Genomic DNA, 17,249 nt, shown 5'->3' with positions numbered 1-17,249 from the left:
TTCTCCTCTACTTTCTCCTCTACTTTCTCCTCTTCACTGTCACTGGATGACGATGATGAAGACGAATGCTTGTCGCTTTCTTTCTCAGCTTTCTCAGTGTCTCTGGTGTCCATGTAGTCTGGTGAGGACCGCTCTTGTTCCTTGGCGGCGTGCACCCCCACTTCGCTGTAGAGCGGTTCCGTCACCTCGGCTGGAGTTTCATATATAACATCTTGGTTCTCGTACTTGGGCTGCGCTGGGCTGCCAGGTCTTTCAAAGGGCTTCTCATACACGTTTCCGTCCTCTATCTTTTCGTAGACGTTTTCCATGTTTGTCGGTTCTGTCAGAGTGAAACTCCAGCGTTAGGAAAAGTTGTCAGGGTGCTGAAACGTCCACACTCCGAACTGCTGCTCGCCCGTTGCTGCCTCCGATAACGCGCATGAGGCAATTCCAGCGATAACTCATAAAAGAACTTTGATCCTGACAGGCAACAGGTAATTTATGCCAATGTGTACCTTGAAGGAAACCTGAACCATGTGTGTGCATAGACCTATCACCAAAGAGAGGGCCACCAATTAAAGTTCAAATAATGAAGCAAATGCATCCCATGACATTTTCATAGTAGGCTATTTAATAGATTTGAATACAGTGTGTTTACTAAAAATAGTCCACTGTATAGGTAGGATATAGTCTACGAGAAGATCTGTTATAATAACCCACATTATCAGGAATGCTATAACATGGGACTATTTATAATGGCTATTGTTACATAATAACAATGCTTTGAATGTTTTGGCTGCATTTTGGCTTTAGGCCTGTTACTGTGCTCCTATGAATGTCTCAAGATTGTTTTATTGAGTAAATGTAGGCTTATGCCCGTAGCACCACTGAGTCCAAGAAAGGCATTTTGTAAAAAATAATATACTGCATACGAGGCTGGTGGATAGATTACTACCTCCACCAGCCTCCCCTGAGTGAGACAGACTATAATAAGACCTATCCAACTAGGAGCAGAACGATAAGCAAGATTCCCAACTAGGAGCAGCAAACAAGATATCCAACTAGGAACAGCAAGATAAGATGTTCAGGCTACTAGGTGCAATGCTATTCCCACAAATCAATACTGAGTGTGGTGATTTATTTCTCACATGTCCCTTTATTTGAGAGAAAAAGTAGAGTTCAGTTCAATTGCATCGTGAAAAACAATTGCTTTTTTAAATTAAACATACATACATACTGTTCTATTTAAATGCCATATTATTACACTTGAATACTATTTTATGACTTCCAAAGACAGAAAAATGCTCCATAAATCTAAACTAAGATAGGTGTATTTCTTTTTCATTTGATGAGTTTCAGGTTCATATTAATTCAACAGATCTATCTTTACCTGATAACTCAATTAGTATAAACAAGGGAATAAAAGCAGACTGACCAGAACACTTTTCTCAACAAGACAATTGAGTTAGCGATTTTAAATATAAATACTTTCAGTTTATGAATTTAAATTTTGTAAAAAGTATATCACAGTGACATTGTCTGTTATTTTTGGGTACTGATGTTAATGTGTCTAAAAACCTCAAAAGGAAATACTGTATCAATCATATTATTCAATCATCTACTGCAATGGTTTACATTAGTACAATGGAGTCTCTTGAGACAGAGTTGGAAGCTAGCTATGTTACTCTCAGAATCAATTCAATAGCATTTTGGCAAGAGGCACCTATCATTTTATCAATAGTTCAAAAGTATCTAAATAAAGAGTTAAAAAAACACATGACCTAAAGAGCATCCAACCGCCCCTTCCTTCTGTTTTAGTTCAATCATTTAGTGCAAAACAGGGGGACAGCTCTCACACATGCCTCAGTAGTCCTATCAACCACAACTAAGAAACCCTTACAATCCCTAAGACATAATACTGACCTAAAGCAATTGCACTTCACATGTCTGACCAACACATATGGTTAAGACTCTTCCCAATGTTTACAGGGGCTATACACAGGCATCTATACACAAGAATGCCCCCAAAAGACAAAATGTATAATAAAACATAATAAATAATTGACACACAAACATAATTGCACAGCTTTTAAAAATACTATCTCAACGACGTAAAAAGGCAGATGGCATTAGCTACTGAAGAGCAAGGTAGTAATGGATTGATTGATGACTATACACATGTGCAGCCTGACTTACTGAGATCTGAGGGTCTAATAAGTACCTCAGGTGGTCTGAACACTTACCCTGCTCTATAGCCTTATAGCTTAGATTAATACCAAACCAAACTAGAAACCCACTGATATGATGTGTGTTTTTTTATATTTCAGTTTTTACTCAGGCAAGTTTAATCATATTATTAGACACATCAAACCCTTGGTGTGTGTTATCTTATCTAGTGTTTTGGTAGCGAAAGAGGCTGAGCTAGTTCCTCTAAATATGGTAAAATATCTGTGGATGGCTATTTTTCTAGTGGTAAATTCATACCAAAAGTATCTACCTTAACCACAGGGTAGACATGTACTCTCTGCCTTGAATTTCATGAACACAGGATGAGATGATCAATAAGAATGACAATCAAAGCGAAGCCACACTGAAGCCCATTTAGACGTGTTATTCCTCTACTTTCCAAGTGTAAGGCCAAGTCCAGAAACAACCCATAGTCCCTGTCCCTTTTGGTGCTTGCAGATCTGAAGGGATCAGTTGGGGGTAAGCGAAATGATAATGGCTCTTCTTAGCACTCCAATTGTGCTTAGTGGAGCTTCTGCTGTACTGCTCACACCTGTCTGATCCCTTCAGATCTGCAAACACTGAAGAAGTAGGGGTTGGGGGAAGGGAATGTTTCTGGACAGAGCCAGTTCTCTTCCTCTTGGGATATAACTCCTCTCCTTTCTTCTCCTCTACAGGTGCAGTTCGTCCTGCAGTAGAGGCTGGGACATCTCCCTGCTCCTAAAGGGCAGAGTGGGCAGTTGTCTCAGAGTCACCTGCCTGACAAACTCTACCAGAAACACCAGAACCATTACCACCCCCAGGAGAGAACCCAGGACCGGGCCATATGAGGACTCTGGAACCTTTGGAGTGGGTGGAGTGGGCCTAGGAGAGGGCTCAGAGAGGAGGTCCTGGACACTGGAGAGTGATCCATTGTTGGGCAAGGGGTGAAGGGACAGGATGTGACACATCAGAGGGTAGAGGTCAACGGAACGCATGGAGGTCTTCACGTAGTTCTGGCGGAACGCAGGCCCACGGGCCACAAATACAGGGTGCATGCTGGGTAAAGCATTGTTGTAGCCATGGTTTCCCACTGTGGATTACAGAGAAAGACATGTAATACGTTGGTTTTATTCATGTACATACGAACATGGTTTATTACTAGGTTATTAACAATCACCAATCAGAATTGTCTTGTAATTTTTAACACATTTCATAACGCATAGAGGGCGTAATCCTATTTGACATCTGTTCTGTACACATGCAGACTTTCATGCAAAGAAACTGAATAAAAAATTTAAAAGTAATACTGTGAATCTAAAGTTAAGGATTCAGCCATGAATGATAAGAACTTCAGAGTATATGTCCGTGGCAACCCTAGTTTGTTACTTACACATAAAGGGCCCAGTCTTGTTCTGCATGACAGTCCACCCTTCTTTGGCCTCTATGATAATGGGCATGATCCTGGCATTGTGCCGGTAGTGGAGGTGTTCAGGAATATTCTCCTTCTTATAGACCACCATGTTGGGGTTGGCATCCACCAGGACACTGTACACCTCCTCAAGCATACCTGCAAAACGGGTGGAATTACAAACAACAAATACAGGATTTTTACATTGAATTGTAAGAGATTCTAAGACTACTACCACCAGCTAAATATTACTAAGAAGTGATTGAAAATGTGTGCCTTGGTCTAGAATCTCTGACTGAACAGAATGTCTGAGATGACCATACTATAGTGCTCTTTACCTTCTTTGGGCAGTATCCCCACGACAGGACTCTTATCTACCCAGGTGTACAGCTCTCTGCTCACATACTCATCCAGCTCGACAACCTTGTCAGTGGACAGCTGGGTCATCCCATGGTCACTGGTGACTATGAGGTTCACTCTCTCATACAGCCCTGCTTTCTTCAGCTCATTCCTCAGATATCCCAGCTTGTCATCAATATCAGCAATCACCACATCCATGAGGGAACTCTCTGGGCCCAGGTTGTGCCCACTCTCATCCGGTTCCTCCCAGTACAGAACACCCAGGTCCACCTCTTCCTCTCCGGTCCCGGAGAACCATTCTATAATCCGATCAACGCGGCTCTCGAAGGGAAGCGAGGCATTGTAAGGCAGGTAGCGGGTCGGGAATGTCCCGTGGATCTCCACGTCAGAACCGGGCCACATGACCGCTCCGGTCCGCCCTCCCTCCCTCTGATTGGTAATCCAGAGAGGCACTGCTTCCTCCCACCACCGTGGGTCGTACGCGCTCGCTGTATCCATGGCGAAGGAACGGTTGAGAACCGGGTCATACATCTCGTTTGCTACAACGCCGTGTGTCTCGGCATACAGCCCTGTCACTAAGGTGTAATGGTTGGGGAAGGTCTTGGTGATGTAAGCATTTTCCACCCTGTCTACCCTCACCCCCTCATTCATCAAGGCGTGGAAGTTGAGGGCGGGAACCCGGTTGATGTAGTCCCAGCGAAATCCATCAAAGGAGAGCAGTAGTAGCTTGGGCCGACCCCTGTCGCCCTGGTCCCTTCCATGGTGCTTCTGGAGAGAGGGTAGTGGTAGGAGCAAGAGCCATAGGCAGAACAAGGGACAGCCTCCTCTCACTAAGCAGCCCAACATTGTGCCCTGAGCAGAGGGGAAAGACAGAACAGTCATGTTATTATCGACATGGATAATGTATAAAGCCTGCAAAGGGAGTTATAATGTTATGATAATAAAGGGAAGTGTGTTTATTTTCCAGGGTATTTTATTTGGTGCCATTTACTTTGTTGCAGGAAGAATGCAGCTAGCTGAGTCAATGCAATAGCTTAACATTGCAGATATCATTTGAACCTACTGTAGTTATTGTTATTAATGCATATCAAATGAAAACACATCTGATAGGCTGGTCATAGATTTGATTTGTAAGCAACCGATAGAAAATGAAAGCATGATGTAATTCCTAATTATACATTTGACAGACTTGCTATTTGACAGATCAGGCTATTATACTGGTCACCTCAACTGACCTCATAAAACAAAGCCTTGTTGTGCTGCTGCCAATATCCAGTTAGCTAGCTGTCTAAAAAAAAATACGAATGTTGGCTAGCTACAATGACATTCAATTTTTTGAACTAAAATATTAGGTAGCTGCCTCCCTCGAAATCGCTCTGCTCTGCAACAATAGCAGTGACATCGGCAGATGAATGCATTATATGGTCGAAATTTGGCTAGCTAGCTAGAATAAAACCCGTCAAGGTCGATGCATTTTTATGCACATCTACGTTTATATTTTTAAAAAACGCTATTGCTAAGCTGTCAACCGTCCCAGAGACCTTACCTTGTTATCTGATTCTGCACGGGCTTGCTTGCACGCAAACATAAACAGTCGCTTAGAAGGAAGTCCCGCCCATACCATACAGTCTATGCTTTATTTCCAGATTTACAGCCCAAATTGGCAAATTAATGACACATTGCAAGTCAATATGTAGCTGAGGTCAAAACATGTGAGTAGAAATGGTTGATGTGCGTGTATCAAATTTGCAGTAATAATGATCTCAAACCAGCAAGTGCAAGCACCTGTCCCAATGACGTAATGTAGCTATGAATTTATGGGGGAACATATCCAGTTTCCTAAAAGCCACTTTGATCTGTTGCATAGAAAACCTGTGCGACAACAATAGTGTGCAACAACATTATGAATAACACTGAGAATCAGCTCAAAGTCAACTAGAGGACAAATACTATACCAGTCTAGATCTGTGAATACTAATATTGCTTTATTTGGAGATAATAATGGGATTACTGTGACAATTACACATTTATCATGGAAAACTAACCAATTGTTATGGGGACAGTTGCACAATCTATAATCCCTATTCATATTATCGTGTATGATTTGACCCCTATTTGTAATCCGACTCCAGTGGAAACTATGCATGATCTGAAGACAATATTTAGTATATAGTATTTTGTCCACAAGATGACAGTAGAGTGCTACTTATGCTCAGAAAGATGATCCGTGCGGGGTGTTTGAGAAAAACAATCTGCAGGTTGACATAATACCAGTCTGGTCATGCTCAAAGTAGATTCTGGTACCAGAGTAAATTATCTCCAATCCTACCCATACCTAACCCTATATAACAGTCACAGTCAGACACTGACATATTTTTTTTTGTTTTTTTTTGTTTCTTTCTTGTTTCTTTCTTGCTTTTTTGGACACTGACAACCTCTGTCTATACCCAGTCCACTACTGTTACCAGAGGGACTGTACTCAGCCTGGTATAATTCTTTCTGTCTACTGAAGACAGCTCTGAAGGGCCTAAAACACACAAGTCAATTCCCTTATGATGGTGAACCTACACACACTGAACACTTTATTAGGAACACTATACTAATACTGGGTAGGGCCTCCCTTTGCTCTCAAAACAGCCTCAATTCTTCGTGGCATTGATTCCACAAGATGTTGGAAACATTCCTTTGAGATTCTGGTCCATGATGGCATGATTGCATCACGAAATTCCTGCAGATTATTCAGGTCCACTTTCAATCTGTGAATCTCCCGTTCTACCACATCCCAAAGGTGTTCTATTGGATTCAGATCCGGTGACTGGGAAGGCCACTGAAGAACACTGAACTCATTGTCATGTTCATGAAACCAGTTTGAGACGACTTTTGTTTTGTGACATGGTGCATTATCATGCTGGAAGTAGCCATTAGAAGATGGGTAAATTGTGGCCATGAAGGGATGCACATGGTCAGCAACAATACTCAAATAGGCTGTGGCATTCAAGCGATGATTGATTGATATTAACAGGCCCAAAGTGTGCCAAGAAAACATTCCCCACACCATTACAACCACCTCCACCATGAGAAGGTGTACAGGTGTTCCTAATAAATTGTCCAGTGAGTGTATATCAATGTGGTGAACAGTACAGTGGCCTTACTCGTGTGTTTGTGAATGTATGGAGAATGTATGGAGATAATAGAGGTATTATATGTTCTTATTTGGGCTGTATAGATTGATTGATTAATCAAGCAGATTAATAAATGTATGCTTTACTTGACAACAGATTTTGTTAAACATTTATTGGATTTCTATATATTAGACCAAGGACAAGAAGTACAAATATATAAATATATACAATATAAATATATATATATATATATTTTTGTAATTCTCTCTCTCTCTCTCTCTCTGGGGGACCCAAGCTTCCATGGTCAAACAGTATATATATATATATACACACACACTGTTTGACCATGGAAACTTGGGTCCCCCACTCATTGTTTAGGCACCACTTTGGGTTTCTTGTCTAGAAATGTTTAGAACATCTCTGATCACCTAAAGTGAAAGGTGAAACATGAGGTGAAACAATTTCACATTCCACATCATATAGGGAAAAAAATCTACAAATGTTATTAATTGCTTGACAGCTCTTGTTCTTAAAGTTTTTATGGTGCGGCCTACATAACCAATAGGGCTTATAGTATTGGTGTGTTTAAAAAAGAAAAACGTTCAAGTAAATGTATAGGCTAATGTTGTTCTGTTCATTGTCAGGTTTATCCTGAAGGACAGTCATTCCATAGTAATAAAAGCCTAGTTTTGAGTCAGTGGTGTTTTGGTGGGATCAACTAAGTCTTAGATCAGGGGTTTCCAAACTTTGTTGCGCTGCAACCTTTTTAATTATACAACAATATCTCTAGCCACAACCTAGTCATGAGCAGTGATGCAATGGGAATCAGCTGTGACCCACCACTAGGTCCCGATTCCTTTAATTTGGGAAACAGTGTTTATAAGCATTCCAGTATCACAGGTGTTTGCAAGCTCAGCCAATTGTTCAGATGTCTTTAACTTTTTTTCATTGAGGATCTGATCCCTCTACTTTTCATTTGGCAATCTGTCACATTCGTAACTAGGGTACACACACACACACACACACACACACACACACACACACACACACACACACACACACACAGACACACACACACACACACACACACACACACACACACACACACACACACACACACACACAGACAGCCAATTGCACAAACAGCTCTGGAAATACACTACACAAATTAAACCTCTCTCTCTCTCGCTCTCTCTCTCTCACACACTCTCTCTCTCTCTCTATGTGTGTCTCTCTCTTTTTCTTTCTTTCTTTTGTTGTTATTCTTTCCCTTTCTATTTAGCTGACAAGGTGAATCCATGTGGGGGCAGTGGAGCAGTCTATGTTACCTGCTCGTGTGTATTCTGGGTTGGTTCCTATATGGTTGAGGTATATTCGGGGCCACACGTGTGAGGTTTTGTTGTGTGGCAGGATGCAGCACTGTCTATTGTGAGATCTGTGGATATCTCTATTGTGAGGTCATTGAATGTTTAGTGGGCCATTGTTGTTTTTTGTAGAATATTGTGATGGCTATTGTGATGTATAGGATGGTGTGTTCTCCATTGTGATGTATTTGTAGAATGTTGTGTTCCCTATTGTGATGCATTCGTAGAATGTAGATTTTCTTGTAGAATGTAGTCATGTCTATAATGATGTGTTTGTAGAATGGTGTGATGGCCATTGTTATGTCATAGTGGGGAATGGCGAGTTGCTGCTGTGGGAACTCACGTTGTTGGTCTGGAAAAGTCATGGACCTGACATGAAGTTTCCCAAGTTATCTTTAGTGTTCAATTTCCCTTTGAAAAAAAGTGTTGAGAGGCCAACTATTTCATCAGTGAATTGGCTAGATGTATTCATGTCTGTAATGTAAGAATATATGTAAAAAGATAAAAACCTTTAGAAAATAAAAGTTTTTGAATAGATTTTCTGTGGTCATACAAATGGGAAGATGTCTTATTGCCATACTATAACCATTCTGAAGTTTCCAGCCTCTGCCTGGTCTGAATAATAGTCAAAAGAACCATATAACCATCTCCTGTATGAAATTGGCATGGTCCCAATCTGGATTTGTCCCGAGCCTACACTACCCAGATGTACCGAGAGCGCTGTCACGTTACCATTGGCCTGTCTTTCTTTATTCTCTCCTCTTTCAACACACACATCTGTCAACGAAGCCGTGATTTGCGTACAAAGAGCGCGTAGCCAATCACAGAATTGTCATGGAATCTTTTTTCAAAAGTTCGACCAATGTTTGCGCATATATTATTTACATAGAGGAGGCTTGACCAATCACGTCCTACTACAGGAGAAGGTTCTGACTGTTCTGCCCTATGGCTGAGCGAGACTCCGAGTTAAGGTCTGCATATAATTAACATGTTATTATGGAAGGTGCTTAGATATTGATCCTGTGTATTTCGTGGTAGTTACAAACTCGCGCCTTGGACCTTCAGGTTTAACAGTTCTACTCGCCTGCTGGCTGGAAAAGTATTCGCTTGGAAAAATGCCTAAGAGGAAGGTGAGTGTTGTTAGATTTGTATACAGCCTATAAAAGCTAAATCATACTTGTTAGAAATGTACTCTTCTCATTTTTTTTTTGAAAATAGCAGTGCGCTTTCACCCTCCCTAATGTTAGGATTTTTGGCGAGGTCGAGCAGGTGAGGTGATGCCAAAGTTTCGATATCCGAATATCGTCGGTTACATCGGAATCTTTCAGGTGTGACTGTTTCATCCATAGGGGAGTTAGAGCATTACGCGGTAAATTTCAGCCACCTTTCGTGTTTTTCTCGTTGTTTACGGTCGCAGACCCCAGGTTTCCCCTCCATTGCTTTTCAACCGAGGGTTGTTTTACTGACCGATCTCTGCCCACTGAAGGCTACTGTCACCACCGTGAGCAACGGCGCTGGCGAATGTCACCCGAGTGGTGATGCGCCCCACCAGGGGCAGTCATTTAAAAGTGACCGTTCTACCCAGCGCCTCTGTGCGAAGATCTTAAGTGCGCCAATTTGACAATATCGGTTTCGTCGATGGAGGATGTGCATATTTTTTATTCAGCGACACCCTTTCCTCCTCCCTCTGTCGTATGTCGCCTTTCAGACCCGTATGTAACCAACCAGTTTGTTAGCCGGTGGTAGAAACCCAGAGAGAGAGAGAGCGAGCGACAGAGAGAAAGGGAGAGAGAGAGAGAATTGTCACTGTGAACAGCCGTGATACTATCCAAACGACTCTGCACTATGGCGCATTGTTTTGGCGCACACACGAGGGACTGGCGACTTTGTAACCTATAACTGCTATTGTCTGCTTTTAGTGTGTAGATTTGCCTTTGAGGACAGAGAGAGGGGGAGTTTTAGTGGTGGAGGTCGTTGCTATGCAAACGATGCGATCCTCGGGCGAAACGATTGGTTTTTGCATAGTCGGGAGGCTACCTATGTTTACAGGGATAAACGACCTCAATATGAAAAGACCACCTACTTAGAATGGCGTTTCAGGTTATTCAGTGTAATAAGCATTATTGCAATGCAAGCCAACGCAAACCTAAGTGTGTTGGTCTTTCATACAGCTCAGAATATGTTGTTATTATTATTATTATTATTATTATTATTATTATTATTATTATTTCATTTTCGATTATGGTGAGTCTTGGCACCTACCAGAATAAGGTTTTCTTCCTGAGTCTTGACCTTTAGATTGATTTAGTGGATGTGAAGAGTGTTTCAGACTAGGATCAGTAGCAAAGGAGCCACAACAACAGCAGGATGATTGACAGGCCAACATAAGAAAACACAGCTACATAAGTGAGGTGAACCAAGTAGATACCTACCTGTTTGATATTGAAAGTGAAACAGGCCTCAGTAGGCTACTAACAGAGCACCGTGAACCCAAACTACTAAACTGAACCCCAGAGCTGGACAGGACACACACACACACACACACCACTCACACACACACACACACACACAGATGTGCAGAGACCCTCACTCAAAGACATTCACTCTGAATCTGATCTTTGGATATGTTGGGTTAATCCTCTTTTCTGTATTTCCTCTGTAGTCTCCCGAGGTTGCTGAGGGCAAAGATGCTTCTAAGGTCACAAAGCAGGAGGTAAGTGTGTTTGTGTGCTGTGTGTTTGTGTGCTGTGTGTGTGCTGTGAGTGAGTGTGTGTGTGTGTGTGTGTGTGTGTGTGCTCACGTGTTTACACAATCACAAACACAAATAGGCTTACTAAGGACCTAGCACTCATATTAAGCACGTGCACTGTGCAAACACATATTACATGATATAAGCCTCTAAAGACACAACTGACATCTCTCACTTTCTCTTTCTCTCTCTCACTCTCCCTCACTCTCTCTCCCTCTCTCTCTCTTTCTCTGTCTCTGTCTCTCTCTCTCTCTCTCTCTCTCTCTCTCTCTCTCTCTCTTAACCCACCATCTCTCTCCCTTGTTCCTGTAGCCCACCAGACGGTCAGAGAGGTTGTCAGTGGTGAGTATTACTCTGCCCTCCCTCTCCTCACCTCTCTCTTTCTTTCTCTCTCTTTCTCACCTCCCGTCACCACTCCATTCCAAGGCCAGATAGAATCTTTGGGGACAGAATCGTTTTTGTCGAACAAGTTCATATCAAACCAAATACTGCCACTCACAGATGTACATGATATTGGTAGATGATGCTGTGAATATAGCGATAAGAAAACGTCCCCAATCGATTCAGTCTGGCCCGTGTCTCCGTTCTGTCGTCCGTGTTTATCCTATTGCACTGTCCTTATGGGACATGTTTGGAACATTTTCAGGGTCTGCTCATAAACGCATTACATAGCTATAAACTATAATATTAAGTAGTACATACTGTAGATACGTACACATATGTATGGCTTGTCATTCATCATGTTCACATGAACATTTTGATTTGGTAATCAAGTGGTTAATTGTGTAACAGATACACAATTATATTTATTTGTTTACAGTTTGCTGCAGGTTAGCGAATTAATTGGAGAGTGGTTTAGAAACACTTCATAAGCAGACCTTTAAGTAAAGTGTTACGGACATGTTCATAGGTGATAGCTTTACCTCGTCTACAATGACAGTTTTGGTAAGGTTTTGTACATTTCCCCAACCTTTAAACGACACTACTTCTATGGTATTTCCCTACTGAGACATACACTGTCACTACACAGAGAGAATAGCCATCAAGCTTTCAACCCAAAAGCATTGAGCTGCGCTATCTGACGTGAGACAGTGGGTGGCCAAGTCCTTGCCCTGAACGCAGCACTGGAATCCAAAAGTCATCATGAATGGGTGAAAGGAGTGGTCCGAGTGTTCAGAGACAACTACATGGCCTACAAGTCTTATCTAAAATCACTGGTCCCATTCTCTCCATGCTAGTGCTCATACTAATGAAACTCTCTGACTTGCAGAAACCAGCTCCACCCAAACTTGAGGCCAAGCCTAAGAAGGCAGTCGCCAAGGTAATACAGTGAAAAAACACACACACACACACACACACACACACACGCACACATACACACACACTCACACACATCACTCACACACACACACACATCACTCACTCACATCACTCACTCACACACAGACTGAGCACATTTTGGAGCACATATACTTTCACAAACACAGGACTAGATTTGCATGTCTAGTTATTTTAAAATCATAATGACTTTGTTCATTTGCATATTGTTTGCGCCCTGGCGACAACTGTTCACTGTTTTGATAGGCTGTTGCTGCACAGAAGCCTGTTGATGATAAGGCCATGAAGGGGAAGAAAGGTGGAGCTAAGGGGAAGAAGGAGGATGGTCCCGCCCAGAACGGAAAGAAAGAGGAGGTATGTTACTCCACACATAAGGATGAGGGGGATTATTGAAAATGTACCTTTAGTGGGGGTTCAGGAAATCATTCAATTATGACCTGTGTTTATTCAACATTCTCTCCCATTTTCTAAATGTTCTCACCCACACACACACACTCACTTACACCTGCACTCACTCCCCACTCATATCTCCCACAACCCCACACAACCACATCTCATGCACGCATGCACACACACACACACAGATCTGTGTGTCTCGCTCTTGTGTCAGTGTGTCGTCCAACAGAACCACAGCCCCCTCTTCAATGTCTGTCAGAGGACAGAGTGAGACAGTGACAGTCAAGGGTACGACAGTGTGGGTGTGTGTGCTTTAACATGAGTGTGTGTGTGTGTGTGTGTGCTCTTAACATCACCATGCTTCCATAGTGCTGCCAGTCTGTGTGCATGGGTGTGGGTGATTGTGTGTGTGGATGTGGATGTGAGTGTGGATGTGGATGTGGATGTGGATGTGGATGTGGATGTGGATGTAAGTGTATGGCTGGCAGTGTGCTTTTGCTTTGAGTGCAGTGCAGTGGATTGAACAGGGAGTGATTTTAAGGTGCTGCTGACGGGGAGTCCAATGCAGCTCGCAGACCCGTCATCGGTAAGGTAATTGGCGTAATCGACGTGTGCACACACACACACACTACTGCCTCTGCCAATGGCTGAGGAGAGGTAGCCGTGAGGACCTCACCTGAAGAGAGCTGTGTCCAGATCAGCCAATCACGTTTGGATTTCCTTCACCTGTGGAGCTCTCTCAGATCATTGCAGATGGAGACCTACGATTGGAAGGAACTTGAACCTATTGATATTCACCCCAAGTCTAACGCTTGTTTCTCTCATCGTTGCCTCTCTCTCTCTCTCTCTCTCTCTCTCTCTCTCTCTCTAGGTAACCGAAGCTGAGGAGGATGTCGCTGAGGAGAAGGCATGAGCAAAGGCCAATGTCTCTCTCCGACTCCTTCCCCTTGATTCCATGGCAGCGAAGGATCTTTTTTACTGAGGATTTTGTAAAATGCTGAATTTTTTAGACCTGTGATAGTAGGAATTATAACCAGCACCCCATGTCCATTTTGCAGTTCCCTCTATCCCCCCCTCCCCCCCTCCCATTATGTTGCTCTACACCTATCCCTTCCTCTCTCCCTTCCTCTCTCCTTACAGACTGAATGAAGTGATATGTTTTTTTATAAATTGGCCGCAAGTATTCTTCATCTGGCAGTGGGTGCATCTCAGTAGTCTAGAGTGGCCTCCTGTCCTGGTCTCTCCTTGTGTTTCTCGTTCATTTGCTTTCACCAGCCTCAGTGTTGTGACTTCAGTGCAGATGAGGGACAAGGAGAGGGAGCCACTTGCCATCCTCGAGATTTAGCCAGAGTTTCACAAATGCCTCACTCACTTACTCTCTTCATGACGATGTCATATCTCCTTGACCTTGGCTCATCTGTCATGGTATTGCTTTAGCTGAAATTAACCTACACATGGTGGCCGTTAAGAGAAGAGTGAAGATCCTAGATCTGTGCTAATGGGACACTTCTACTTAGAGCCATGGGAGTTGGGGGTAAAACCAGGGGTCAAGAGACATTAGAGTCAACCATGGAGAATGTTTGCGGCTTTTTAAACAGATATTTAGATAGCGTTCAGAATAGCCACTCCTCTGTTTTAAATGCTGTTGTAAAAAGTGTGTTTGTAAGTGGGTTGCTCCTGTTTGACTTTGTTTACAGTATGTCCCTGGTTCTTTCTTTTTTTCTTTTTTTTTTTACACCCTACATCTTTTGGCAGAGCGGCATAGCAATAATGAGTGGTGCTTCTGTTCTAGAACGCTGTGTGAGCTCTGGAACCCTTGTGGTCCTGTCGCTTCACTAGTTTCATCCTGTTGAAAAATATTTTGAAATAAAAGAGAAAATGTATGTCTTTTGTCTGTGTGTTTTCTGTGGGTCTGTTTACTTCTCGGGGTGTCTACTGAAGGTTAAGTCAATAGTGTGTACTTCACTGAGCTGCGACAGCTTACATTTTAATCACTTTAGTAACAAAACTGCTCAGGTGAAACCAGGCAGGTGACTCCATAAACAGAAACTCCTGGAAAGGGCTTGGTTGGCCTAATTATGTAACTCTGGTGAGGTAGAGTGTTATCTTAGTTACATCAGCCATGATTGTTTTGATCCCTTCACCTGTGTACTATGTACTGTTTTATACCTGTGGAAAGCTCAGGTATCTTTGTGGGTATTCCTATGAATGTGTGTGTTCAGTGTGTGTGTGTGTGTGTGTGTGTGTATATACAGGGTCATAGATCTATTCAAACCCCTACAAAGCTCACACTGTGTGTGTGTGTGTGTGTGTGTGTGTGTGTGAGTGAGGTCGGCGGGGGCACGTGGCTGTGTTAAATACAACTGCTGTGTCAGGAAGTGAAAGGTCAGCATTTGCCATGGGGCCAGGATAGCTGGGTCTACTGAGGCCCTCTATGGCCAGGCCAGGTGTCATTCAGAGGCTTGGGCCAATGGTGTGGAAGTGTTCCCCCATTTCCCCTCCTGTATGTTGGGGTAGAATGAGACCACCTCTGAATCATCATAAACCATGAGGAAGCAAATAACTGAGAGCTTCCCATCATATAGTAATTTACCACGTTTTACACTTTTATCAGTTAATACATACACATTTGTATTATACAAGGCCTATGCCATGTTGTAAGCACAATGCTGAAACCCACTGAGCCATTGGAACAGACCTCAACCATCATCACAGACCTCAGATCAGAAAAGTGTCCGTCAACCCTGATTAAACGTAGTGTGGAATTAAATCAAATTAAAGTCCCAAAGACTGATTGTATTTGAATGAAAAGTGATGTGTGTAGGTTGTTAACTTTCATCAGATACATACATGGTTTTTCTTTCTTGAAAATAAAACGAAGCGTATCACATTGTAATTGCGTGTGAGACTTGTTTTTTCCTTTGCCTTTCTGGTCGTCCGCCATCATTTATTACAGTCATAGGAATAGGAATGCCAGCTAGGCCTGTCTCTATATGACTGGTGATGTAGTGAACTCATCAGTAAAAAAAGAGACTTCATTAATAAGCTTAGGACTCAGGCTTACTGTGTATCCTCGTGAGTGACTGAGAGGAGTAGCTATGTTCATCCAATTATCAGTAAATAATATTCTTCTTCAAGACCAACTGAAATGAGGACCAGGGGGTGAGATTGGACCTGCTGACAAGTGATAATCTTTGGGCAGCTTGGTCACCTTTGACCCCTCTGTGGCCTCCTGCACTCTAGTCAGTGGGGTAGTACAGAGTGGCACTGCCGCCTAGTGGCCGAGTCAGCCATGGAGGGTAGGCCACAGGGGTCAGGTTCAGAATGAGTGGTAGGCAACACTGTCTAAAGTCTTGATAAATAAACAAATGCAAACCCTCACTTACACAAATGACACACATAAAAGGGTAAGAGAGTGGGAGAGAGTTGAGATAGTATATGAGTCACAAAATTCTAAAGTGAGATGGAAGTGTGTGTGTGTGTGTGTGTGTGTGTGTGTGTGTGTGTGTGTGTGTGTGTATGATACCTGTTACAAATACACATGTGGTGAAGATGCCTCAACACTCTCATATGCAAACACCATTGAAGGCCAGGAATGTAAGTAAATAAGTCATATGAAGAGTTTGGTACTGAAAGACCACCACAACAACAGATTGTCCTTATTTGCTATCGTGTGTGTGCGTGTGTGTATGTGTGTGTGTGTGTGTGTGTGTGTGTGTGTGTGTGTGTCATATTTAGTTTGTAAAAGTTTGAGGGTTGAACAGCGCCTTTTTAAAACTGAGAATACACTGAATGTAAATCTATTAACTAAAAACAAAATTCCTGATGTTGCAAATGATAGCGGTCTGACACAAAAACAATAACCTGAGCTGCCAAAAATATTGAATAAGTGAATTTCTTAACTTAAAAATATGAAGAGCTCTTTCCACAGTTCTGTCTGAATAAAACTGTAATGACACAGTAATGTTCTGTTTTGTAATGACACAAAACGCTCACACTTACAAAAGCTGATATTTAGGCAAATACTGTCAAAAACTCGCTACTACAAATACTAGGTTAATTTAAGTATAATAATCCTAAAAACACATATCAAAGATACGGACTTTGATCTTTTAACTCTAAGATTTATGTCGGCTAGAATAGAACATATTTAAAAATTGACTGTTTCAATAAATATCTGTCTATTTGATCTGTGTATTGCCATTAGACGTGGATTCCTGTAACTCACGAGGTTTCATTCATTAGGCTACATTCCCCTTTTCCAACCCTTCCCCCATTTTACTGCCAGGCAGCGTTAGGAATAGAAATGGACGACTTCCCACCAA

At 42.4% G+C, this 17,249-nt stretch overlaps 2 protein-coding genes across 2 annotated transcripts; one reads left to right on the top strand and one right to left on the bottom strand.

Moving 5' to 3' along the window:
• Window positions 1–1,130: 1,130 nt before the first annotated feature.
• On the bottom strand, window positions 1,131–5,523 carry enpp5 (ectonucleotide pyrophosphatase/phosphodiesterase 5). The gene is made up of 4 exons (XM_083689272.1): window positions 5,502–5,523; window positions 3,934–4,807; window positions 3,578–3,754; window positions 1,131–3,277 (listed from the first exon to the last, which is right to left on the bottom strand). Exons 2-4 carry the CDS (start codon window positions 4,799–4,801, stop codon window positions 2,877–2,879), a joined length of 1,446 nt encoding a protein of 481 aa, XP_083545398.1. The 5' UTR covers window positions 4,802–4,807; window positions 5,502–5,523; the 3' UTR covers window positions 1,131–2,876.
• Window positions 5,524–9,445: 3,922 nt separating this feature from the next.
• Window positions 9,446–14,807, top strand: hmgn3 (high mobility group nucleosomal binding domain 3). The gene is made up of 6 exons (XM_083689280.1): window positions 9,446–9,571; window positions 11,104–11,154; window positions 11,503–11,532; window positions 12,461–12,511; window positions 12,775–12,882; window positions 13,796–14,807. The coding sequence occupies exons 1-6, from the start codon at window positions 9,557–9,559 to the stop codon at window positions 13,835–13,837; spliced, it is 297 nt and encodes a 98-aa protein (XP_083545406.1). The 5' UTR covers window positions 9,446–9,556; the 3' UTR covers window positions 13,838–14,807.
• Window positions 14,808–17,249: the final 2,442 nt, after the last annotated feature.

This window comes from Argentina silus, assembly GCF_951799395.1.
Source record: "Argentina silus genome assembly, chromosome: 17".
NCBI classification, from domain to species: domain Eukaryota; kingdom Metazoa; phylum Chordata; class Actinopteri; order Argentiniformes; family Argentinidae; genus Argentina; species Argentina silus.
The sequence above is the reverse complement of the archived record's forward strand: the minus strand, read 5'-3'. Positions and strand labels throughout refer to the sequence as shown.